Source organism: Pseudorca crassidens, chromosome 2 (assembly GCF_039906515.1).
Source record: "Pseudorca crassidens isolate mPseCra1 chromosome 2, mPseCra1.hap1, whole genome shotgun sequence".
In the NCBI taxonomy this organism is placed as follows: domain Eukaryota; kingdom Metazoa; phylum Chordata; class Mammalia; order Artiodactyla; family Delphinidae; genus Pseudorca; species Pseudorca crassidens.
Genome location: NC_090297.1, coordinates 145,366,817 through 145,392,131, shown reverse-complemented (window position 1 = coordinate 145,392,131; position 25,315 = coordinate 145,366,817). Strand labels below are relative to the sequence as shown.

The window sequence follows — 25,315 nt, the reverse complement described above, 5'->3', positions numbered from 1 at the left end:
GTCAGACTGCACGCAATTAAATGCAAGGCTTCCTAAATTCAACCGTTCTCAGCCCACACACCCGTTTTCCTCCAGTTAGTAGAATAAAACAAACATCCTCTAAACATTTGAAAGAGTCCCCTCCCCCAAGCATGTAAAGTTTCTTTGGAGGATGGGGTATGAGCCAAACCACACGGCGGTAGTCAGATGTGTCAAAATCATCCCAAACCTACCATTTGCCCATAAAGCATAACACAGAGATAGTCTAAAAAGAAATTATTAGAAAATTGCTTTTCATCATAATTACCACAACTAACAAAGGAGAAACTAACTAAAGCAATGACTTAGAAAAGTGACTCAGTTTGGGCAATTACACAGATAAAAGCTACATTCAGCGAGCCGTTCACACAACTTTATTGTTCCCTGCCAACACCGATTATTTAGAGGGCTACAGTAAATATTTCACAATATGCTTCTAATAACTCGGGATATTTTTCTTAGAAGAGAACAAATCCTCATGACACTTTCCGTGTTATAGATTTACTAAGGATATCAGCGCTCTTACAAAAAGCAGGTTTGAGTAAAAATATTTTTTTTTTCTTTTAGAACAATACAAGACTGATTGAGATAAATGAAGAGGACAAGAGGTATGTATATAAGCACTAGACAAAGACCAGGAAACAATGATTTTATTTACCTGAACCTAAATAAAGTCCATACCAGAAATTAATTTTTATAAAAACAAAAAACACCTAACCAAATGTAGGACTCTTAGCATATTTGCCAATTGTTAGTCCCTTTCCTATAGCTATCCAATGAATCAACTAATTAAAAAAAAAAAAAACTCCACCTGACAACACGTGTTTCCTTTTCCCTTACTTTCTCCAATCACTTTACACCATCTGACATGTTATACATCTACTTGTTTGCTTATTATTTGCCTCCCTGGTAGAATGCAAGCTTCATGAGGGAGAGTGCCTTTTTTTTTCCTTTCACCACTGAATGCCCAACATCTAGAACAGTGCCTTACACATAGGAAGTAGTACTGAATGAGTGTTGGTTGAATGAATGAATGAATGCACTTAGAACAGTACCAGGCATACCTGATGTTACCATTGTCATTGACATCATCATCATCTTTATTATTAACTCACACAAATTGCAATCTCCCCTGGATTGTTTCTGAAATGTTAGTAGGCAAAAAAATTCTGGACTCAATTAGAAATGACAACTGGTCTTTAGATTCTCCTTGGGCACTAGTCATCTTTTATCTACAGTTACTAGAGGATTTTGCCACTTGTATGTTATATGTCAACAATGTCTACAATATAGTGAAGAGCTGGCTTAAGCAAGATTGTGAAGCAGATTAAGTTTGGGATACTTCATCTCCTCTTTCTGTACTTTTCTCTCTTTTCTGAGCTTTCTGTCACTTAGATCAACTTATTTCTCCCATTGTGGAAAAACACTGTCTTATAAACAAATTCAGAGTTAGCTGTTAGTGATTAAAGTATCACCTCTCTCAGAAGGTTTGAATTTTAAGACAGGACCCCAGGGACAGAATAATGCTTAACCTGATGCCCAGAATCCCTAATGTTGAAGGTGTTGACATATGGTGGGTGGGGGAGACAGATGGGGATGGGTCTTTCCATCGCACCTCAAGTGACATTATGGGGCGGACTTTGGCCCGTGGTAATTAGTGGCTTAGATCACCTCACCCTTCACTTACAGGCTCACTCCTTCTAAACAACAAAAGTATGAGAGGGCAGAGGACGACAATGGACCCCAATGACACCAAAGTGCTTTCCAATTAATGCTTTCATTCTTTCATGTAAAATGCATGCAGTGAAAAGAGAATGGGATTGTGAGTTAGAAGTCCTGGCCCTGCCTCTAATTAAGAAACACTAATATTTCACTGCCAAGGGCCTGTCACACACGCATGGAATGTGGTTGCTAAATGAATGAATCAATAAAATTTTGAAACAAAAAGACAGATCAAAAGATTTGGTAATATTTGGGAGAATGGAGAGGATGGGATGAGAAGAAGCGAAGTCAGTTTGGTACATCTAAAATCTTAATATCAGCAAAAGTCATTTTGTGGCTCTATTGTGGCTTTTCAACAATAAAATTCCATGAAAATGACTCTTCCAAATTGTCAAGGGCCCAATCTTTGCGCTAGACAAACTGAACTCCCAAGAGATTTAATAGGTGTTTGCTTTGTCTCTGATTTTAATATCCTACAGAAATACATTTTGATTAAGTCAGTAAATTGCAATGGGGAGAGACATTTCAATTTCAAAAGCAAATTCAAACACTTCATTGACTGGGTAGTTACCCCTAAGTATGTGGTTTCAAAAGTCTGACTTCCATCTTCATTCAGCATCAAATTAAAGGATTTTAAAACTATAAAAACAGGGGCTTCCCTGGTGGCGCAGTGGTTGAGAGTCCACCTGCCGATGCAGGGGACGCGGGTTCGTGCCCCAGTCCGGGGAGATCCCACATGCCGTGGAGCGGCTGGGCCCGTGCGTGAGCCATGGCCGCTGAGCCTGTGTATCCGGAGCCTGTGCTCCACAACGGGAGAGGCCACAACAGTGAGAGGCCCGCGTAAAAACAATAAAAACAGATGAATTCGTTTCACAAGCAGAATGGAAGCCAATGAGAATATACATGAAATAGACGTTTTCATTACTCAATGATATTTTACTTAATAAGAGGTCAATGATATGTTGAATTACTGCTAAGAAACATTTATTTGTCTGATCAAGTGCTAAAAAGTGGTGCAATAGATTAGTCAACCAGGTGTTTTATTCTCATTTTTATAGTCATAATAATTTCTTAACACACATCTGTACATATTATATGCACTTTAAACAAAACTCCTAGACCATCAATGAATAACACAAAAATTTCATTTCCAGAACTAAAAAAAAAGTGGCTTAAAGTAAGCAATATAAAAATATTGAATGGTACTAGAAAAAGATTTTTTAAGGTTAGTTTTACATTTACCTCCTGTATTATTTTAACACTTTCATGGCAAATGGCTCAGTGAGGACAGGGCATAGCATCAGGGTGGATGGAAGGAATCTCAGAGCAGCTTAGTTTAATGCAACAAATATTTGAGTATCTACTTTGTCCCAGGCATTACAGGAGTGCAGGGGACACTTCTGTCCACTGGAAAGCTCTACCCAACTTCCCTGCCTAGCTTTATCTGTATATCACATAACTCCACATCGTGCTCCCCCATCCAGGACCCAGACACAGCAGAGTAGACCAGGAGTGGACAACTGGCCAAACAACCCACAGTCAGAGCTGGGCCAATCAGATTCTCTCTCCAGAACAAAAACTAAACCCTGAAGTTGAGAAGTCGGCAGAGCTGACCAGGCGCAATGCTGGTGAGTAGGTGGAGAAAGGCCATCTTGGAAGAGAAATGGGAACCTCGGACAGATACACAAAAGAGTAGAGACTGAGGCAACGTGAGGGGAGCACTGGACAGACAAGAGAGGGGCAGAGATGGAGAGGTGGAGGCAGAGACTACAAAGACAGACAGCAACAGTGACAGATGGAAAGAGATGACAGACAGAGACTGATAAAGACAGATGGCAGCAACAGAGACAGTCAGCGGCAGGGCAAGCAGCAATGGGTAGAGACAAACAGGAAGACACAGAGATGAGGAAAGGAGAGAAGAGGGGAGGGGATGGAGAGGCATGGAGCCTGGGGGGGCGGGCAACAGAGCATGAGGCAGAGCTGAAGAGGACACTGCAGAGTAAGAGACCCACAGCAAGACCCAGAGAGTGAGTGAGGAGAGAGCTCAAGACCCTCGGAGACGGTACAGGAGAGACTGAGACCCAGAGGGAGATACAGAGAGAGAAGAAAACCAGAACATTCAAAGAGAAGGCACTGCTAGAGACAAGTGAGAGGCGGGCATTGTGAAGCTGGGGGAGAGAATGACAAAGTTAATTCCTGTATCAGGACCCACGAAACAGAGGCCACTCCAGTGGCCCACATCACAGACCTCAACCTAAGTCAGCCTGCACTTATGGGAAACAACTCACTGTCAAGGAAACCTAACGCTGGTCACAATCCTCCAACGCCGGAGCTGGAAAGCAGGACTGGCTAGCCTGCGAAGGAAATCCCCAACCTCCCAGGCAAACGTGCCCCGGCTCTGAGATGCCTCTCCTAATACTCTATAAAACCCGCTCCTGGGCTTCCCTAGTGGCGCACTGGTTGAGAGTCCGCCTGCCGATGCAGGGGACACGGGTTCGTACCCCGGTCCGGGAAGATCCCACATGCCGCGGAGCGGCTGGGCCCGTGAGCCATGGCCGCTGAGCCTGCGCGTCCGGAGCCTGTGCTCCGCAACAGGAGAGGCCACAACAATGGGAGGCCCGCGTACCGCAAAAAAAAAAAAAAAAAAAAAAAAACCCGCTCCTGCCTCAGATCCCTCGGGAAGAGTGTTCCACGGCTGGTAAGGCCCTGCACTCCCCCAGTCCATGGATTGTTTTCCCTTAAATAAAGGACATCGAAGTCGTTACTAAATTGCTTTAGTTTTATCGTTTGACAAGAATAACGGAGAAAGGTGGCACAGTGAGTGAAGCTGGGCAGGAGCACTATCCCTGGATGGTCTAGCCAGGTGGGAAAAGCATCCGGGGGAATTTTACCTGACAGAACGAGAATGACTAGAATTTAGGACCTCCTTCGTCTTTTTTTTTTTTTTTTTCCTTTTTTCTTTTTGCGGTACGCGTGCCTCTCACTGTTGTGGCCTCTCCCGTTGCGAAGCACGGGCTCCGGACGCGCAGGCTCAGCGGCCACGGCTCACGGGCCCAGCCGCTCCGCGGCATGTGGGATCTTCCCGGGCCGGGGCATGAACCCGTGTCCCCTGCATCGGCAGGCGGACTCTCAACCACTGCGCCACCAAGGAAGCCCTCTCCTTCGTCTTTTAACGCTACCAATGATTGTTTCAAAATGGCAGATTGAGCACATGCATTTACTTCCTCATTCATGAATGATAGCTGAGAAATTCAAGAGATATACACACAACAACAAGAGTCACCAGCAGGCATGAGCTCAGTTTCTGGAAGATGAAAAGTAGATGGAGGATGATGTGCAGCAGAAGAAGCCAATTTTAAAATTCCAAAGGGAGCTGGACAGGGAGGGGGCTTAATGAGACTCAGGACCTTGAAATGCTAGTAGCTACTACCTGAGGCAGGAATGAGATCTGAGCAAAAACTGGGAAACCAGTTGAAAGTCTATAGAGAAAAAGACCACTCACCCTCGAACACACGCCTTCCTCCATCCATACACCCTGGCAGCCACGTAGTTACCCCTCAAGTAAAGAGACGCATGGGGTTGGCTCGGAAGCAGTAGTCCTGCAACTGCAACATCCACCACAATTGCCTGGAGGACTGAGTAAAACCCAGGTAACAGGGCCCCATCCCCCAAGTTTCTGATTCACTAGATATAAGGTACGGCCCAAGAATTTGCATTCCTAACAAGTTCCTAGAGATTCTACCACTAGAAGTTAACCAAAGGCAATTTACTTAATCTCTTTATTAAACCTGAGTTTCTGCAGTGGGAACAGTGAGAGTGCCCACAGCAGAGTCATAGTGAGATGAGAGGAGATGACACATGTAGAACCTTTGGCTCACGGCCAGGCGCACACGTGAGAAAGGCTGTTTAATCTGTGCAAGGTCATGGTTTTAACCAATAATTATAATTGGTGCTTACAACTAGTATAGCTCTCTGGGGGAAAAAAATCCCCGATTTATACCATTTGCCAATTTCTGAGGTGTGAATACTCCCAGATGGCAGAGTTCAAGCTATCAAGATGAAGTCCCTGAACCAGAAATAGGGAAAAGATGGGCATAACCAGATCTTCAGAGGTAGGACCAGCCGGCTGCACCTGCCCCAGCACACCACGGAGGAAAACTTCAGGGATGGCAGGACCCCCAGGGTTAGTAACAGTTACAAATTTTGAGGTTTACCCAAACCCAAAGAGAGCAATCTGCAGATGTAACCTTTAATCAAGGTAAAACAGATAGGCTACAATGATGACCCTGCAGAGAGGAAACGAGGAGAATAAATACTACAAACTCCCACCCTTCCTTCCCCATCTCATGGTGCTGTGAAGCCATCCAGGAAGCAAGGGAGCCTATTGACATAAGCCGTGGGGCTCAGCCTCCCAGGATGCAGAACAGGTTACAGAAGAGAAGAGAATGGCCCGAGGGAGGCACAGAGAAGGTAAGCAGTGCACTGGCCCTTGTAGACACTCAAAGAACAACCTTAAAGATTGCAGCATGGAACTCTAATCAATTCGGTCCCAATAATGCTGAGAGGAAACAAAAGTAAAGAAAATGTAAGCTTAGAAACCCATGTAGATGAAATAAATCTAGTTTTATCCCTCAACTCCATTTTCTTTGCCATAGTTATAAAGCTCTACTCTAAAATATGCTTTCCAAATTCACTCTTAATAGAAACCTAAGTTAAGCAGGAGACAAATACTGGTAAAATTTGCCAAAATAGCATCATCTTTCAAATGCTGACTCCAGCCCTCTGAGAATGCTGGTGGCGGGTGCCTACATCATTGCTTTAAGGGAAGAAGGAAGTAACAAGAGGCCATCCCTCTTCTTTATAGAAGCACCTGATGTCATCATAGACCCTTTAAGAAGCTATGAGAAATGAGAGCCTTGAGGCACTCTCGGTTAATTGTTAACATTAATAATTACAGGATTGACTCTGTTAATTTCAGAACATCAGTTTTATGCAACATAGGACTAATCAAAAGAGTTGTCATTTTAATTGACAGAATGAACAATCTTAGGATGAGTAAGCAAACCAATTCTGATAATTGGCATAATTCTCTAATATCCAATCAGAAGAGCTAAGTAGTTTTGTCCTTAACAGCCACACATGACCGTTAGAGCCGAGACCAGGAGAACTGAGGGAGACATGGAAGTTGGCCAAACTGCAATCTGTTCAGCAAGACTGCACTTGCACAGAGAACAGCCAGGGCATCAAACAAATTCCAGCATCTAGGAAAGGCTGGAAAGGCACAGCAATGGGTAAGCAACCCAAAACCTCGTGCCAAAGAAGACAGGGCAATGGGACATCCCAGAGGAGTGAGAGGTTGTTAAGAAAACTTCCACCACAGCAAAACAAAGCTTCACACATCCTGCAATCTTCCCCTTTAAGTCAACGTAAGGGATCTGGTTATCCCATATCCAATCTCACAAAAAAATTAAATAGATATAAAATCTCAGAATCATTTGGGGTGAGATGTTTACAACGGAAAAAAAATGTGTGGTGAGTATTGAATTGGCATAGCGTCTCTTAAATTTTTGGCAAGTTTGCAATGCACGTTGATCTTCATCACGCGCTCCTCAATGAGCCCCAACTTCACAAACATCTCAGTCACTTTTGCGAGTCCCAGTCTCTCGCACAGTATGTGGCACAAAGGAGGTCTGCCGTGTCTATGAAACCGAACCATAAGCTATTCTTGGCTTTTCATTTTAATTTGTCTTTGATTTTTTGATTCCTCCATGAAATCGGCACCCCTCCTTCAGTCATTTTGTTTTATTTCTTTCACTAAAATAAACATGTCATTCACCTCCTAGTCCCTTCTCACTTCCAGCTCACAATTCTTACACAATATGTCCGCAAGGCTTCTCAATTTAAGAAAATGAGTCTCCCAAACACAAACACACACACACACACACTTGCATGTGTCCTTTGCACACAGTTCTAACTGTGCGAGTCTGTCGTATCATTTACCATTACGGTGAGGGAATTCACACTGTAATAACATTTAAATACACAGTAGATAGTGAAGCCTCCCAAAGGACAAGGGCAAGTTCTGTTTTCATTTCATTTTGATCATGTGCTCACTACTAACATCACCCTAAGTGACTCTGTTTTACTGGTTACTAGATTGTTTGGGCAATGCCATTATTAAGGAGAAAATAGCAAGTATTGGCAAGGGTATGTTGTGGAATGATGAAAACTCTCCTACACTGCTAGTGAGAGTGCACACCCAATATATGCCCAAAAGACATATTTGTAGCAAGAATATTTGTAGCATCAATAATAGCAAAAATCTGGTAACGACTCACACGTTGTTGGAGGAGGTCAGCGAGAGGACGTGACCGCTAGTTGACCCTTGAACCGGACCCAGGCAATCAGAGACTCCTCACCCCCTCCCCTGTCCTTGGAATGTACACTCTGCCCACCACTCCCACAGTAGGAGCGGTTCCAAGGAGAGAGGAAGGTGTTGTTGAGACCATGTAGACTGAATACCTGACTTAACCCAGTTAAGGCCTCTATTTAAACTTTCAGTTTTGGCAGGTGGGTGCAGAGATCTACTCGTCTTGCAGTGCCCACGACATGCCTGGTAAGTAAGTTCCCTTGCTTATTAAACCTGCCACCTACCAATCTGGAGTGGTCTGCCTCTTTCTTCCGTCTCTCCTTGCCATCCCCGTAAGGGGGCCAGTTTACAAAGCAACACGTGACCATCAACAGCAGAATGGATAAATACAATGTGTGGTACGGTCATACCATAAAGTACTATGTAGTGAAAATGAGCCGATGACAGTACATGCAACGACAGGGATGAATCTCCAACTGACAAAGGATCCGTGCTGTATGGTCCCACACATATAGAGCTCAAAAACAGACAAAAATAAACTGTAGTGTCCAGGAATGCAAAACAAGGTGGTAAAAATATGGGGGGAAATTATGAGGAAATTATGATCACCATAACAGAGTAACAGAGTTGGGAACAGGAAGGGTCCCAGGGATTCTGGAGAGCTGGCAAGATGTCACTTACGTGGCGACAGCACAGTATTTACTTTATACAAATGTGTTAAGCTGCACAAAATTATTTTGTGTGCTTTTTTATTATGGTATTAAACAATAAAAAAGTTTTATAAAAACAAGGGAGAGGAATGGAGACAAGATAACTGTTATTAAACTACCGAAAAGATGGTTTTCAGGTGGAAAGAGGAGTGGGCTAGGTTTTGTTCCACAGGGCAGACTTGGAATGAGCAGTTTCTGTAAGAGGGCAGATTTTGGTGAGATCAGACAATGACGATAAAAAGAAAGAAGGAGGAAGGGAAGGAGGGAAGCAGGAAAGGGAGGGGAAGAAACCGGTTCACAATTACAGTTGCTTAAGAAAGAAAAGTGAATGGGAGGGATGCTCTGCAGAAGATTCAAACACTGGAAAAGGAATTGCAAAGTATGTCCCTTCAGACCTAAGATTCTGTGATTCTATTTCTCTTTCTCACCAGTTATAGGTGTAACCACTTAAAGAGAAAAAAACAACTACAACCCTGGTCCAAATACCCTGAATGCATAAAGCATATCCTCACTTTACATAAAGGGCTTCTTTGAATAAATAACTAAAGTGTGTTTTAAATGTTCATTTACAAGCCATTAACTAACAAAAAATAAAGAGGAAGGGACGAATTGAGGAGCTTCAAGGTAATGCTGAAGAAACCAGTGCCAATGGAAGCCCAATCATAAATGAAGAGCTGGTGTTGGAAAGAGCGAAGCCAAAGATTCCATTTACCGCAGCGTTCCTCAAATGCATCTACTCTTTTATGACAGATTATTAAAATATATGGATTTTATAAAAATCACGGAGTTTAGAAACCTTGTTGCCTTACGTTAAATCACAAGGCTTCCTCCTCTCAATCCCCCAGCCAATGTCAGTCAATAGATTAAACTTGTGATTTTCAGAGAAAGACAGCTGAGCCAGGGTTGAAGGTCATCTTAGAACATATTACAAGAAAAAAACAAGTTCTGTTGAACTGGTAGTAATCCAGATTATCACCCATTGCCCACTCAGAGTAACAATGGATTTTAACCAGTGTTCTGTTTTATAAATATTCCCACGGCTCAGCCCCTCTCTGAGACACAACATTACCCGTGGCTCTCACCCTGTTTGCTAACTACTTAACATCAACAACCTGAACCAACTTAACTGTTACAAAAACACAGCTGATTTAGCAATCTGTAAATTACACATGTACATAAATCTGTGCCAGAATGTGTTGTGCTTCACTCCTGCTAACACGCTTGGGTTCTTAACTGGCACCTACCATTGTTTGATATAGGTTTCCGAACACTAAAACATATGTTCCGCCTAGAATGGGACCATTTAGGGTAATATTTTTGTAGTTTCCTGGCACGGAGGCCTGCCAGCCTTCCTAAGACAGATCTCTTTGCTTCAGTGAGCATTCTGACAGTAAGTGCCTACCGATTTAAGCAACCATCAAAAAATATTCTGGAATAACACTTTCCAACCATGAATATAAAGAGAAACAGGCTGGCTTTGCCTATGTGGCCATGAAGTCCATAGAAGGATCTTAAACGATCATAAGCAAAATCAAACCCCATCTAGGGTGCTAATTGTTCCTGCTGATTACTTACAACTATGCAAAAAAAAAAAAAAGATAATTATCAAATCGCACCTTCAAATGGTTTCAGAATATATCAAAGAAAGTTAAACTAGATTTTAGTCCCACCAAGACCAGTAATCTTTTTAACTTTTTTCAAAATACAACGTCAGGTTTAAATAAGAGTTGCAGCCAGGTAACATTGTGGAATAGGGGCAGGATCCTTGGACCAAGATTCAATAGAATGTAACTTACTAAGGGTAAGGAGGATTTCTTGTTTTCCACTATATCCCCAGTGTCCAATAAGCATGCTCAATAAATCTTTGTTGAATGAACAAACCAGTAACGACTGCTGACTACTCCCTGAGCTGCCTCTAACTGCCTTTTTCTAACTCTGCCTCTTACTAACCAGCTGTAGGTAAATTACTTAACCTGAGGATTCTTAGTTCCTGAAATCCAAAATGGAGACACTGCATCTCCTTTGCTGGCTTACGAGTATCAAAGGGATGTTCCATGAAAAGGAACTTAATACCTTACAACGGGTGCACAGATAAGTGCCGTTATCCTTCCTATGGCTCCAGCTAAACCATTGACAAAGGTGAAAATATTGTCCTTCCTTGAAACAGAATTAGCTTCTCCTTTGCCCTATTATTGTGTTTGGATGTGGTGGCATGGCTGTTAGCCAAAATGGCTGCTGTTCCTGTTGTTATAACATTTTATTTAATCTCCACTGGGAAACTGTGCTCCTCTAGAGAAAATAATGGTAACACAAGGAAGGTCGTTTCACGGTGTACCATAAGGAACGTGACGCTGGGGTCAAGGAGCTTAGGGTCTCATCAGTTCTGCCCTTAAGTATTTGAGAAAGTGTACTTGCTTTCATTTCTTCATTTATACAATGATAGAGAAGGAAAGGCAGATGACAGAGCACCTAAGATCTGTCTCAGCTGACAGTCTGATGATTTCCCAGACACCAGATATTCAAATGCCCCAGAAAAAATCCAGTTCTATTATCCATTAGCATATAATGAGAGTTTTTTTTAAGGATGATAAAAACAGTTCCACAGGCTAAGTCATAATGGCTGGAGAAACAATGATGCTACAAGAAGGATGAATGATCCCCTCTAAAGAACTGCCTCAGGCACTGTCTGCCTGCCACTTTCAATAAGTCACTTAATATTATTGGGACTCAGTTTTTTGATCTGTAAAAGAGGAACAATAATACTGCATAGGGCCACTAGGAGAAAATACCCAATAAAATGATCAGAAAGTATTGCTATTTTGCTCTATTTACAATAGCCAGGACATGGAAGCAACCTAAGTGTCCATTGACAGATGAATGGATAAAGAAGATGTGGCACATATATACAATGGAATATTACTCAGCCATAAAAAGAAATGAAATTGAGTTATTTGTAGTGAGGTGGATGGACCTAGAGTCTGTCATACAGAGTGAAGTAAGTCAGAAAGAAAAAAGCAAATACCGTATGCTAACACATATATATGGAATCTAAAATAAAAAAAAAAAATAGGTTCTGAAGAACCTAGGGGCGGGACAGGAATAAAGATGAAGGCATAGAGAATGGATTTGAGGACAGGAGAAGGGGGAAGGGTAAGCTGGGATGAAGTGAAAGAGTGGCATGGACTTATATATACTACCAAATGTAAAACTGACAGCTAGTGGGAAGCAGCCGCATAGCACAGGGAGATCAGCTGGGCGCTTTGTGACCACCTAGAGGGGTGGGATAGGGAGGGTGGGAGGGAGACGCAAGAGGGAGGAGATATGGGGATATATGTATACATATAGCTGATTCACTTTGTTATAAAGCAGAAACTAACACACCACTGTAAGGCAATTATATTCCAATAAAGATAATAAATAAATAAAGTATTGCTATTTTAAGGTAAAATGCTATTTAAACACTTTAATGCCCCCCCCCAAAAAGGGGCTGGTGGATTTTAGGAGACAATCAATATTTTTAAATAGATTTTTTTCCATCACAGTAAAATAACATAATGCTTATAGATACTGTGATATTTCCAAGAGTCCAAATTGTTTTTTCTCTTTGGGTTCAGGAAATCCAATGAAAGGGGTCACTAAAAACTTAAATCCCACATTTCAAGATCACAGTCTTTCTGAAACAATAGATCATTTTAAATGTTCATCCACCTCTCCTCCCAAGATGTTTTGGTTTTGTTGTTGATGTTGTTTGGTTGGTTGGTTAATCAGAGTCCAGCTGTTGGAACTGGTGCTGAAATTAAAAGGCCAGTGCTAACAACGCTGCCAGGCACTTATTCTACTGACAGTCTATGCCTGCTTACAGTGGGGGGAAGGGGGGTGTCCAAGAAGATCAACTAAGCTAGAAGGTATTCTGCCTTCTCAGCTCCAGGATTTTTTGTAATTGTGTCAGCTCCAGAATTCATGGTTTTTATTATTTTATTGTGGTATTAGCTCCAGGATTCTTAAATTCCTCCAGCAAGCCTAAGGAACCTTGTGATTGCTACGTTTAAGATTCTCTTGCCACTCTCTCCACTCAAAAACAGAATAAGGTAAATGTTAGATGCAGTTTCACCTCTAACTTAAAGAACACTGCCTCTTCACTAAAACATGGAATTGTCATTGATATTTCTGAGAAAGTTTATGTCACTGGCAATGGGATCCCCAAATAGCAAGACTCTCTTCATCTCCCTCAACAGGTCAACAACAAAGCAATCACAGCAAATTAACTCTTAGATGGTGATTTTTACTTAAGCCACGAACAGCTCCAGCTTTTTCATGGCAGAAGGGTTCATTGTGGCTGTTCATGTAGTAATTATCATCCCCTTCCCTCCCCAGGTAATGGCTGTGACCTTGTTCTAAAAGCCACCTTAGTTTGAGTGAGGAAGTCCTTGAAAGGAAAGGTGATTGACCCAAAATTCTTCAAGTCACATGATAAATGATCATTTTTGTAAGTACTTGAATAATACATGACGATTTGCTATCCTAGTTGCTAAGTTTTTTATTATAAGATTATCTTAGATCACTTTTTAAATTAAAGAGTATTTCCTAGTAGCATAAGTCACTTTCATGCCCTTCCCCTGAATTCCTAACTAAATCCCAATAGAAGCACATAGTTTTAACACAAGCTCCTTAAGGCTCCGTAATGGTGATATTTACACATTTTTAAAGCCCATTTCCTGAGTTGGCTCTTCACCTCCTCCTAATAGAATGTCATCTGTCTCTGGAATGAGAGTGGTCCAGGAGCCTGTAAAGAGCATCTCTAGGCTTGTCCTCTTTCATTTTAGCCCTTTGATGAACGGGTGTGCATTGCACCTTCCAACTGCTGGGTTCCTGTTTGCTCTGTAAGTGCTTTCGCCAGGAAGCTTTGCTGTGGGTACTAAAGGCTTTTGAAATGTTTCCATTCCATCTCTGCTCCTGGGACTCTCGCCTCCCACCGCTTCATGCCGTCTTAAAGCTGCTAGGAAAGAGAGGATCTGGGAGCACTACCTTATTGAATAATAGATACATTTACAGGTTTGGTGAGTTTGGGAATGTATAGGGGAGCAAGAATTATAGACATAAAACACTGCTGTGGTTTGGAAGAGAGGATCGACGACAGGTTTGTACCTGTGACCACTTGGCCAGCTCTGCACTTGTGCCCTCCACTTTCCACCAGGAAACCCTGCCCCTCAGGAGACTTCACTTAACCTCGGAGGGTTGGGTGGCTGAGGAGGTGGAATCGGGCAGCCTGCAGCCCGTCCCTAGGTTCCCACGTTCTTACATTCGTACTTTTCAGCTGCCTGGATGGAAGGTGGAAGCAGCCGCATCCTCCCATCCCTCGGGGGCCGGGACTCGGAGTCGCGGGTCTTTACTGGGGCTCTCTCCCGGTAGAGGCGGCGCCGTGGGGAACGGCCAGAGAACCCAGAGAGCCTAAGTGGAGGGGCGGGCAGTACCGATGGGGGAACGCGCTGCCGTTCCTAATGAGACCAGCTTCCCATCACTTTTCCCAGTACTTTGCTCATCAACTGTCACACTCCCTGCAGATGAGACCGAGAAGGTGCGAGAAAGGCCCAAAAAGCGACCCCAGGAGAGCTCTCCTCTTGGGATGGGGGCCCATCAGACCCCGCCCTGCCCTGCCCACCTCTCCTAGCCCCCGGGAGGCAGCCCCCAGCGCCCGCGCCGCGGCTCCCATCAGAGCCCCGGGGTTCTGCTGCATCTGCTGGCGCCGAGCGGCGGGAGGCGTCTGCAATAAAGGCACAGATAAAAAGCAGGGGTAACAAATCCGAATGCATCTCTTACCATTGGACCGCCGGACAATATTCTCCAGAAACGTGTTTTGCGGGGCCACCAGTCCCTTCCTGCCACCGGCCATGGTCATCCTCCCGGCAGCTCGGGGTCTGGGGGCGTCCCGGCGCAGCTTCTCAGGACAGCAGCAAGCTGGGCGCGGGGCCCGCGAGCGATCCCGGCTCGAAGCGCCCCATGCGCCCCACGGGGACCCGGCCGGGCAGGGGCAGCGGCTCCCACCGGCTGCCGCCCTAGCGCCCTCTTCGCGCCTCCCTCCCCGCGGCCCGCCTCGCACTGCACTCGCGCGGGGCTCGCCTCGCTGCAGCCGCCTCCGGGTGGGCGGAGGGAGCCGCCGCGCCCGGGCCCGCAGCGCCCCCTACCGGGCGCGTGCCCCCCGACGGCCCGCTGGAGACCTAGCGGGGCGCTTCCGCAGCGGCTGGGAAGCCGAACGCGGCGGAGGGCCAAGGCTGGGCGGGCAGCGCCACCCTATGGACACGGACGGGAAACGTGTTCAGAAAGCGTCTTGGGCTGGATGGAGAGGAGGACGGAGGAACAGCTGTCTCAGTGGGTTAATTCCCAACGATGTCGCACGGAGTCGAGGGGGAGCATGATGCTGTACCTCTCCTCGTTTGCTCCGTTTCAGGCAGGAGCCCTTGGAACCTCTAAGGCTCTTAGAACACCTTCCTGCTGGCCCCTAGGATTTCTTAGCCTCAGTTGTGAAAGTTGCCCCACATGGTTTCTGAAGCCAGTGGTTTGACCACTAATTAATGAAGCACTGTAAGCGGTCAGACTTGCAGAGTGACTGGGTGAGCTCCAGAAGAGCTGTCTTAGTTTGTTTTTAAAGATAACCAAAGGCAAAAATGCAGGCTCCAGACGTTTGACAAGTTTGCTTGCTGACTGACTTGATTTCCACTCTTATCCAGAGAATATTTTACTAAAAGACCAAGAAGATACATGTATATATACAGAACTTTTTTTTTTTTTTTTTTTTTTTAGCTGAAGCACAACCTGTTATGATCAGTGTGTGACGTTAGGACACAGGAACGGTGTGTCTGACAAACACATAAACAGGGGGGCTTCTCTCTGAGGGCAAATGCTGGGGGGTGGGCGGGCATGGGGGGGCAGCTTCTCCAGACATTTTACATCAATTAAAAAGCACAGCCTTGGCCTGATGGATGGGCCACCCTGCTGAGGATGATGTGCTGGTCTTCACATCTGCCTCCTGTTATAAGAATCACATCAACCCAAGGTTTCTGGGCAGGAGCTCAGACATGTTTGTTCACCAGTTTGGGGAGATTTCTACCTGCACATAGGCTTTATCTGTCTTTTCACTATGTGTCCCCAGAGGGTGTGTGATCAGAGACTAAAGAAATGCCCCACAAAAAGAATGAGTTGATAGTATTCTAGTTAGTTCCAGGCTGGGGCAACCAACAGTCTACACAAGAATGTAAGAGGAAAATAACTGTGCAACCTCAGTTGTCTGGGTTAACCATCCTGACGCATCCTAATGTACTGCAGATACCATCTCAAGTTTATTCATCTCCAAAACAGAGGAACTAATTCTTGCCCAGCAATCTCTCAGAGTTGCTGTGAAGATCAAACATAATTATGTAGGGGGCAACACTCTAAATTGTGAAGTACTACACCAAGGTTAGACGTCATCATTAGAGTGACTAAATAAATTGGGCCATTACAGACATCACCCTGTGTCTCATCTTGTGGAGACACAAAATAAACAAATGACGGCTGTTTGCAGAGTTAGGAAGGCTTGCATGGGCTTTGAAATCAGTAATGATACACTTCTTCCATAAGATAACATTCTACCCGGCACAGCTGTCACCAGTTCAAAGCTGTGATTTCTTAAACCCTAGCTCCGTCTAGTGGTTCTTTGTTCTATTACAAATGAGATAACAGTGTCGATGAGACCTTTGAAATGTATTGATGCTGAGTTGGTTCAGTGGTGTCTGCCCACTTCATTTGAATACATTCATTTGAATAAGGTTCTTAAGGTTATGTTATCTACTGCACAAGCATGCCCAAGGGAAGACTTTTCATGATGATATTAAAAACCTATCAAGCAACTTCATAATCCTGCTTGTGAAATGAAGATAAAGAAAAGAATTGGGGGGGGGGGCTATCAGAGAGAATTAATAAAATTTCTCAGATTTTAATGAGCTCTCATGTTTCAGGGCTCGAGTATAAAGGAAACAGATTATAGTCATTTGAGGTGAGAGATGTTAAAGCCTTGGTATGCTACCTGATAAGAAAAAGAAACAAGGAGATATCTTCCATTTTAATTTCAGATGTGCTACTCCAGTGGCTCTCTGCGTGCTCTGTGTGTGTGTGTGTGTGTGTGTGTATGTGTGTATTGGCACCATTTTGAATGAAATGATTTTTAGTGGCACACTCAAAGAGATTAAAAGACTTAACACTTAAAAAGTCAGCAATCTTTAACCACCATCACTACTCAGTGTGAGGATATCTCACAGCATCTACAAAAGCACATCCTCTGTTCCCCCATTCCCTTGGCCTACCCTCAACACTGTCTGATTGTGGGAATAAAGCTGTGTTCTGCCCTGTCCAGGTTCTCTTTGATATTTGTAGGCCTAGGTTGCACGTGTTCAGTAAACACAACATCTTTTTTTTTATTTTAAATTGGAGTATAGCCGATTAACATTGTTGTGATAGTTATAGGTGCACAGCAAAGCGACTCAGCCATACATATACATGTATCCCTTTTCCCCCAGACTCCCCTCCCATCCAGGCTGCCACATAACATTGAGCAGAGTTCCCTGTGCTATACAGTAGCTCCTTGTTGGGTAAACATACCATCTTTGTTGGGACTGGCTTGACAGTACCATATACTATGCTTCTTACCTCTTACTTCCCACCTTCTGTTACCTACTCTGTATTCAATTCCAGGAGCTGCTCAGCTTAAAAGTTCTGAGATCTAGCACTATAATGTAGGAAACTCAGCTAGAACAAACTTTAATCTTACAAATTGGTCAAAATTGGTAACACCTTTATAATAGATCCACAATACACCACTGTGCCTCAGCAAAGAGCCTCTGTATTTTCACATAACAGGCAAAGCCATTTTTCATTCAAAGGGACAGCTTTAAGTACCTGGGACCAGAGTTCCAATTAAACTGCCTCCGTCCCTCCCTGCAGAAATTGGGTTCTATCTGTCTAGAACTTCTACCAAGGGCAATACAGAGTATGAAATGAAAACTTCTAAAATTTTACACCAATGTCTGTAGCCAGTGTCTCAGTGGTCCTCCTCTCCTATACCCTCAGTATTGCGGTTACCCCTCGATTATAACACATGGTTATGTCTGTATCATACAATAGATGGCAAGCTCCCTGAAACACAGATGAACTTTATCAATCTCTGTTCTCATAAATATAATTAAGCCATGGTGTAATTTGTGACTTCACAAAATGAGTTCATAATGATGAAGGTATAATGCTACAGAGAGAGCATGGAGATAGAGCTCTACAGACTGGCTGGGAAAAGATTCCAGGAGAGGACAGAAAAATCTCAAAGCACAACAACAAAATTTATCAAGTGAAGAGGAAGGCAATGTTACACACCAGAGGAGGCAGATGGCATCATACAAAGACAGGAATTACATTGTTTTTCTTTTATTAAGACCATGAGATATAGGTGACATATTTCAGAAAGCCAAGAACCCCTCAGACATAGGAGAGAACTGCCTATGAGTCCTGGAAGTCCTGGGAGCCAGAATGGGCAAGCAGCGGTGCTTTCTCATCAGAAAACTAGTAGCATTATTAGGAGAAACTGAACCTAGAGATGATTTCACCTACCCGGCCACCATGAGTGAAATATCTAAAGTGGGGGGGGGGGGGATATGCAGTATGGGAAATTTCAGCTTCTATAACACAATGACTGACTTATTATTTATTATATGTAATTTCTGTTCACAAAATGTATTTTCTAATAGACATATAGGAAGTGTTGGGCAGGCCATATCCATTGGAAAGATCTATTCTGTATTATAGATATCTACTCCCCACCCTGTTCCCACCAAGTGCTGGGAAAAAGATGAGAATCGGCCTCAATAAGAATCATAGTCCATGAATGTAATTGACTGCAGGGAAAATATGCACTAATGTGTGTGTGACACTCAACTGCGGCTAACCTAATAGGCCTTTTTAAATGTTTGTCAAACTGGGTTATATCCTTCTAAATGCCCAAAGCTATTATCCTTCTTTCTCATTTCCTCTTATCAAAAGAGAACAGGATCTTTTACCTCATCCTTCTCATGAAAAATAATGAAAAGCCATTTACAACCGTCTCATTTTATTATAACAAACATCTGCTTGGAGTCTAGCGTACACCAGACACTGGACTAGGTTCTAAGGAAGCAAAGATGGTTATGAGCGGCACCTGCCCTCACAAAGCTCGGTAAACACTTAGTGAGCTCTTAGCTTCTTTATGATTTCTCTACTTTCAGCTACTTTCCTCTCTCAGTTGTGTCCTCCAAATCTTGCCGTCATTGTCCACAAACTACATTTCAGCTTGATCTCTTCACTGAAGACTTTCCTGCGTTCTCTTCACTGAGACTTGGCTCTCCCGTAAGGTCTTCGAGTCCCACAGACCCTACTCCTTTGGAAGATATTCATCTGCCATAGCCCATGTACCTAGAAGCCAGAAGTTGAGATGAGAATTCATCCAGTTCCTCACTACCATATCCAAACCACTATTCTTCTGCATTCATATAAAATTTCTCCTTTGAAGTTCATGATCAATAAAAATAACTCTATTCCTCTTCACTTCTTTAAATATATTTAAGGAAAATTGTATTCCATTTTGAAAAGGTTGAGGTGCCTGAGAGACATTGCAGAGAAATATCAAGTAGGCAGTTGGTTGCACAGGTGCAGAGCCCAAGAGAAACATCTGGATGGAGCCAGAGATTGAAAATCACCAGGTTATAGCCTTCAAAAGAGAGTGAAAAGGAACAACCTGGAAGTGGGGAGAACTGGGAGAAGCCATTTCATAGAAGGTCAGAGGGCAAGAATCTTTAAATGGGAAGCGTAAAGAACACAATCATATGCTGTGTGCTATAAAACTGGAAAATGTCCACCAAATAGAATGGTTAGTTGGTCATTTGAGACCTTAGTAGAAACATTTTCAATGGAATAGTGGGGTTTGTCCACATTACAATGGGTTTAAAGAATAATTAGAAAGTTACAATCCAGATAGGGACTGAGCTAGTAAGTATTGCCTTTCTACCCCAAACATATAGAAATGCCAAATAAATTGTTTTTAAGATTATCTTTAATATATAGCCAAGATCAAAAGCAAATAGGGGGAAATTTCAGAGGTCAAAAATAGGAAGGAATCCATAGCAGTTGGTGGGAATACAGGGGGTAGAACAGGGGAGTGTAACCCCAAAGAAATGCTCCTTAGCGTCTGCAGTTTTAGTATTTGTGTGATGATGTCAGCTGAGGACACAGGCCCCATTCATGGTGGGGAAACTGGAACTGAATCCCTGATGGACTCAGGAACCTGGAAATATAGAACCTACCAGCCCAAGCTCTCAGCTGGTCCAGAACATGGGTGGAAACAGTTAACCTTCACAAATCAGAACCCCTTGGCCAAGTTTTCCACATATGTGGGATAGAATTGTCCCAGCTACCCTCACAGTGTGGGAATTTTGTGCCAAGAAATTTATACAGAAATGTCACATGACCCTGTCAGAAACCAGTAAGAAACTACCCTGATAGGAAAACTTATACCAACCAGTACACTTTAAGGTCCAACTGATAAAAATTACCCCCAATAGTAAGCATACAGACATAATTACAAATTACACCAAAAATAATTCTACACTGTAAATGAGGTCAAATTAAAAATTGGAGGGCTTCCCTGGTGGCGCAGTGGTTGAGAGTCCGCCTGCCAATGCAGGGGACACGGGTTCGTGCCCTGGTCCGGGAAGATCCCACATGCTGCGGAGCGGCTGGGCCCGTGAGCCATGGCCGCTGAGCCTGCGCGTCCGGAGCCTGTGCTCCGCAGCGGGAGAGGCCACAACAGTGAGAGGCCCGCGTACCGCAAAAAAAAAAAAAAAAATTGGAGGAAACGACAACTGAGGAACAATGCAGACTGGAGCAAGTTGAAAGAGACTTTAAGATGCATATTTTAAATATTCAGAAAATAAGAAAGAAATGTAATCCTTAAGGTGAAAACAAGACACTATGACAAAAAATAAAAAACAGGCAGAGTTTGAAAAAAATAAAGAAAATTTAAAATATTCACAGAAATTAAAAAATCCCCTGGGTATTTTAAACAGTAGTCTAGATCCAACTAACTGAAAAGGAAATTACACAGAACGTAGCCTAGAGAAATAAATAGATGGGAAATGTAAATGATAAGTGGATGGAGTGAAAGGCTCAAACATAGGTCTGAAAAGAACTCCCTAAGGAATAAAAACATAGATAGGGAAGAAGCAACATTCAAAGGGATAATGAGAATAAATTTTCCAGAATTAAAGAAATCAAATATCTCACAATTAAAGAAATTCTCAAATTGAAAAGGCAGGATATATGAAAACAAACAACAAATTGGATTTGTTCAAGATGGCAGAGTAGAAGGACGTGCTCTCACTCCCTCTTGCGAGAGCACCACAATCACAACTAACTGCTGAACAATCATCAACAGGAACACACTGGAACTCAACAAAAAAAGATACCCCACATCCAAAGACAAAGGAGAAGCCACAATGAGACGGTAGGAGGGGTGCAATCACAATAAAATCAAATCCCATAACTGCTGGGTGTGTGACTCACAAACTGGAGAACACTTATACCACAGAAGTCCACCCGCTGGAATGAAGGTTCTGAGCCCCACGTCAGGCTTCCCAAACTGGGGGTCTGGCAACAGGAGGAGGAATTCCTACAGAATCAGACTTTGAAGTCTAGTGGGATTTGATTGCAGGACTTCGACAGGACTGGGGGAAACAAAGACTCCACTCTTAGAGGGCACACAAAGTAGTGTGCACATGGGGAGCCAGGGGAAGGAGCAGTGACCCCATAGGAGACTGAACCAGACCTACCTGCTAATGTTGGAGGGTCTCCTGCAGAGGCAGGGTGGGTGGCTGTGGCTCACCGTGGGGACAAGAACACTGGCAGCAGAAGTTCTGGGAAGTACTGTTTGGTGTGAGCCCTCCCAGAGTCTGTCATTAGCCCCACCAAAGGGCCCAGGTAGGCTTCAGTGTTGGGTCGCCTCTGGCCAAACAACCAAAAGAGAGGGAACCCAGCCCCACCCATCAGCAGTCAAGCGGATTAAAGTTTTACTGAGCTCTGCCCACCAGAGCAACAACAACCAGCTCTACCCATCACCAGTCCCTCCCGTCAGGAAACTTGCACAAGCCTCTTAGATAGCCTCATCCACCAGAGAGCAGACAGCAGAAGCAAGAAGAACTACAATCCTGCAGCCTGTGGAACAAAAACCACATTCACAAAAAGACAGACAAGATGAAAAGGCAGAGAGCTATGTACCAGATGAAGGAACAAGATAAAACCTCAGAAAAACAACTAAATGAAGTGGAGATACACAACCTTCCAGAAAAAGAATTCAGAATAATGATAGTGAAGATGATCCAGGACCTCGGAAAAAGAATGGAGGCAAAGATTGAGAAGATGCAAGAAATGTTTAAGAAAGACCTAGAAGAATTAAAGAACAAACAAACAGAGATGAACAATACAATAACTGAAATGAAAACTACACTAGAAGGAATCAATGGCAGAATAACTGAGGCAGAAGAACGGATAAGTGGCCTGGAAAACAGAATGATGTAATTCACTGCTGCGGAACAGAATAAAGAAAAAAGAATGTAAAGAAATGAGGACAGCCTAAGAGACCTCTGGGACAACATTAAATGCAACAACATGCACATTATAGGGGTCCCAGAAGGAGAAGAGAGAGAGAAAGGACCCAAGAAAATATTTGAAGAGATTATAGTCAAAACCTCCCCTAACAGGGGAAAGGAAATAGCCACCAGTCCAGGAAGCACAGAGATCACATATAGGATAAACCCAAGGAGAAACACATGAAGACACAAGGTAATCAAATTGGCAAAAATTAAAGACAAAGAAAAATTTTTGGAAACAGCAAGGGAAAAACAACAAATAACATACAAGGGAACTCCCATAAGGTTAACAGCTGATTTCTCAGCAGAAACTCTACAAGCCAGAAAGGAGTGGCATGATATACATAAAGTGATGAAAGGGAAGAACCAACAGCCAAGATTACTCTACCCCAGAAGGATCTCATTCAGATTTGATGGAGAAATGAAAAGCTTTACAGACAAGCAAAAGCTAAGAGAATTCAGCACCGCCAAACCAGCTCTACAACAAACACTAAAGGAACTTCTCTAAGTGAGAAACACAAGAGAAATAAAAGACCTACAAAAACAAACGCAAAACAATTGAGAAAATGGTAATAGGAACACACATATAGATAATTACCATTAACGTGAATGGATTAAATGCTCCAACCAAAAGACACAGGCTAGCTGAATGGATACAAAAACAAGACCCATATATATGCTGTCTACAAGAGACCCACTTCAGATCTAGGGACACAAACAGACTGAAAGTGAGGGGATGGAAAAAGATATTCTATGCAAATGGAAATCAAAAGAAACATGGAGGGGCTTCCCTGGTGGCGCAGTGGTTGAGAGTCCGCCTGCCAATGCAGGGGACGTAGGTTCGTGCTCTGGTTCAGGAAGATCCCACATGCCGTGGAGTGGCTGGGCCCGTGAGCCATGGCCACTAAGCCTGCACATCTGGAGCCTGTGCTCTGCAATGGGGGAGACCACAACAGTGAGAGGCCCGCATACCGCAAAAAAAAAAAAAAAAAAAAAAATGGAGTAGCAATACTCATATCAGATAAAATAGACTTTAAAATAAAGAATGTTACAAGAGACAAGGAAGGACACTACATGATGATCAAGGGATCAATCAAAGAAGATATAACAATTATAAATATATATGCACCCAACAGAGGAGCACCTCAATACATAAGGCAACTGCTAACAGCTACAAAAGAGGAAATCGACAGTAACACAGTAATAGTGGAGGACTTTAACACCTCACTTACACCAATGGACAGATCATCCAAACAGAAAATTAATAAGGAAACACAAGATTTAAATGACACAATAGACTAGATGGATTTAATTGATATTTATAGGACATTCCATCCACAAACAGCAGATTACACTTTCTTCTCAAGTGCACATGGAACATTCTCCAAGATAGATTGCATCTCGGGGCACAAATCAAGCCTCAGTAAATTTAAAAAAAAATGAAATCATATCAAGCATCTTTTCTGACCACAACACTATGAGATTAGAAATGAATTACAGGGAAAAACGTAAAAAACACAAACACATGGAGGCTAAACAATAGGTTACTAAATAACCAAGAGAGCACTGAAGAAATCAAAGAGGAAATCAAAAGACACCTGGAGACAAATGACAATGAAAACACAACTATCCAAAACCTATGGGATGCAGCAAAAGCAGGTCTAAGAGGGAAGATTACAGCTATACAAGCCTACCTCAAAAAAAAAAGAAAAAGCTTAAGTAAACAATCTAAACTTACACCTAAAGGAACTAGAGAAAGAAGAACAAACAAAACCCAAAGTTAGTAGAAGGAAACAAATCATAAAGATCAGAGCAGAAATAAATGAAATTGAAGCAAAGAAAACAATAGTAAAAATCAATAAAACTAAAAGCTGGTTCTTGGAGAAGATAAAATTGATAAACCATTAGCCAGACTCATCAAGAAAAAGAGGGAGAGGACTCAAGTCAATGAAATTAGAAATGAAAAAAGAGAAGTTACAACAGGCACTGCAGAAATACAAAGCATCCTAAGAGACTACTACAAGCAACTCTATGCCAATAAAATGGACAACCTGGAAGAAATGGGCAAATTCTTAGAAAGGTATAACCTTCCAACACTGTACCAGGAAGAAATAGAAAAAAAGAACACACCAATCACAAGTAATGAAATTGAAAGTGTGATTAAAAATCTTCCAACAAACAAAAGTCCAGGACCAGATGGCTTCACAGGTGAATTCTATCAAACATTTAGAGAAGAGCTAACACCCATCCTTCTCAAACTCTTCCAAAAAATTGCAGAGGAAGGAACACTCCCAAACTCATTCTATGAGGCCACCATCACACTGATATCAAAACCAGACATAGATACTACAAAAAAAAGAAAATTACAGACCGATATCACTCATGAATATAGATGCAAAAATCCTCAACAAAATACTAGCGAACAGAATCCAACAACACATTAAAAGGATCATACATCATGATCAAGGGTGGGTTTTATCCCAGGGATGCAAGGATTCTTCAATATATGGAAATCAATCAATGTGATACACCATATTAACAAACTGAAGAATAAAAACCATACGATCATCTCAATAGATGCAGAAAAAGCTTTTGACAAAATTCACCACCCATTTTTGATAAAAACTCTCCAGAAAGTGGGCATAGTGGGAACCTACCTCAACATAATAAAGGCCATATATGACAAACCCACAGCAAACATCATTTTCAATGGTGAAAAACTGAAAGCATTTCCTCTAAGATCAGGAACAAGACAAGGATGTCCACTCTCACTCCTATTATTCAACATAGCTTTGCAAGTC

The 25,315-nt window shown here is 42.8% G+C and overlaps 1 protein-coding gene across 2 annotated transcripts in view; it reads right to left on the bottom strand.

Moving 5' to 3' along the window:
- KCNH1 (potassium voltage-gated channel subfamily H member 1) overlaps positions 1-14,906 on the bottom strand; it is a 416,686-nt gene extending 401,780 nt beyond the window's left edge. For both annotated transcript variants that reach the window (XM_067729054.1, XM_067729056.1), the window contains exon 1: positions 14,638-14,906. In XM_067729054.1, the coding sequence (XP_067585155.1) occupies positions 14,638-14,716 (79 nt within the window). In that variant the 5' untranslated portion in view covers positions 14,717-14,906. The remainder of the gene's footprint in view (positions 1-14,637) is intronic.
- Between the last annotated feature and the right edge of the window lie 10,409 nt (positions 14,907-25,315).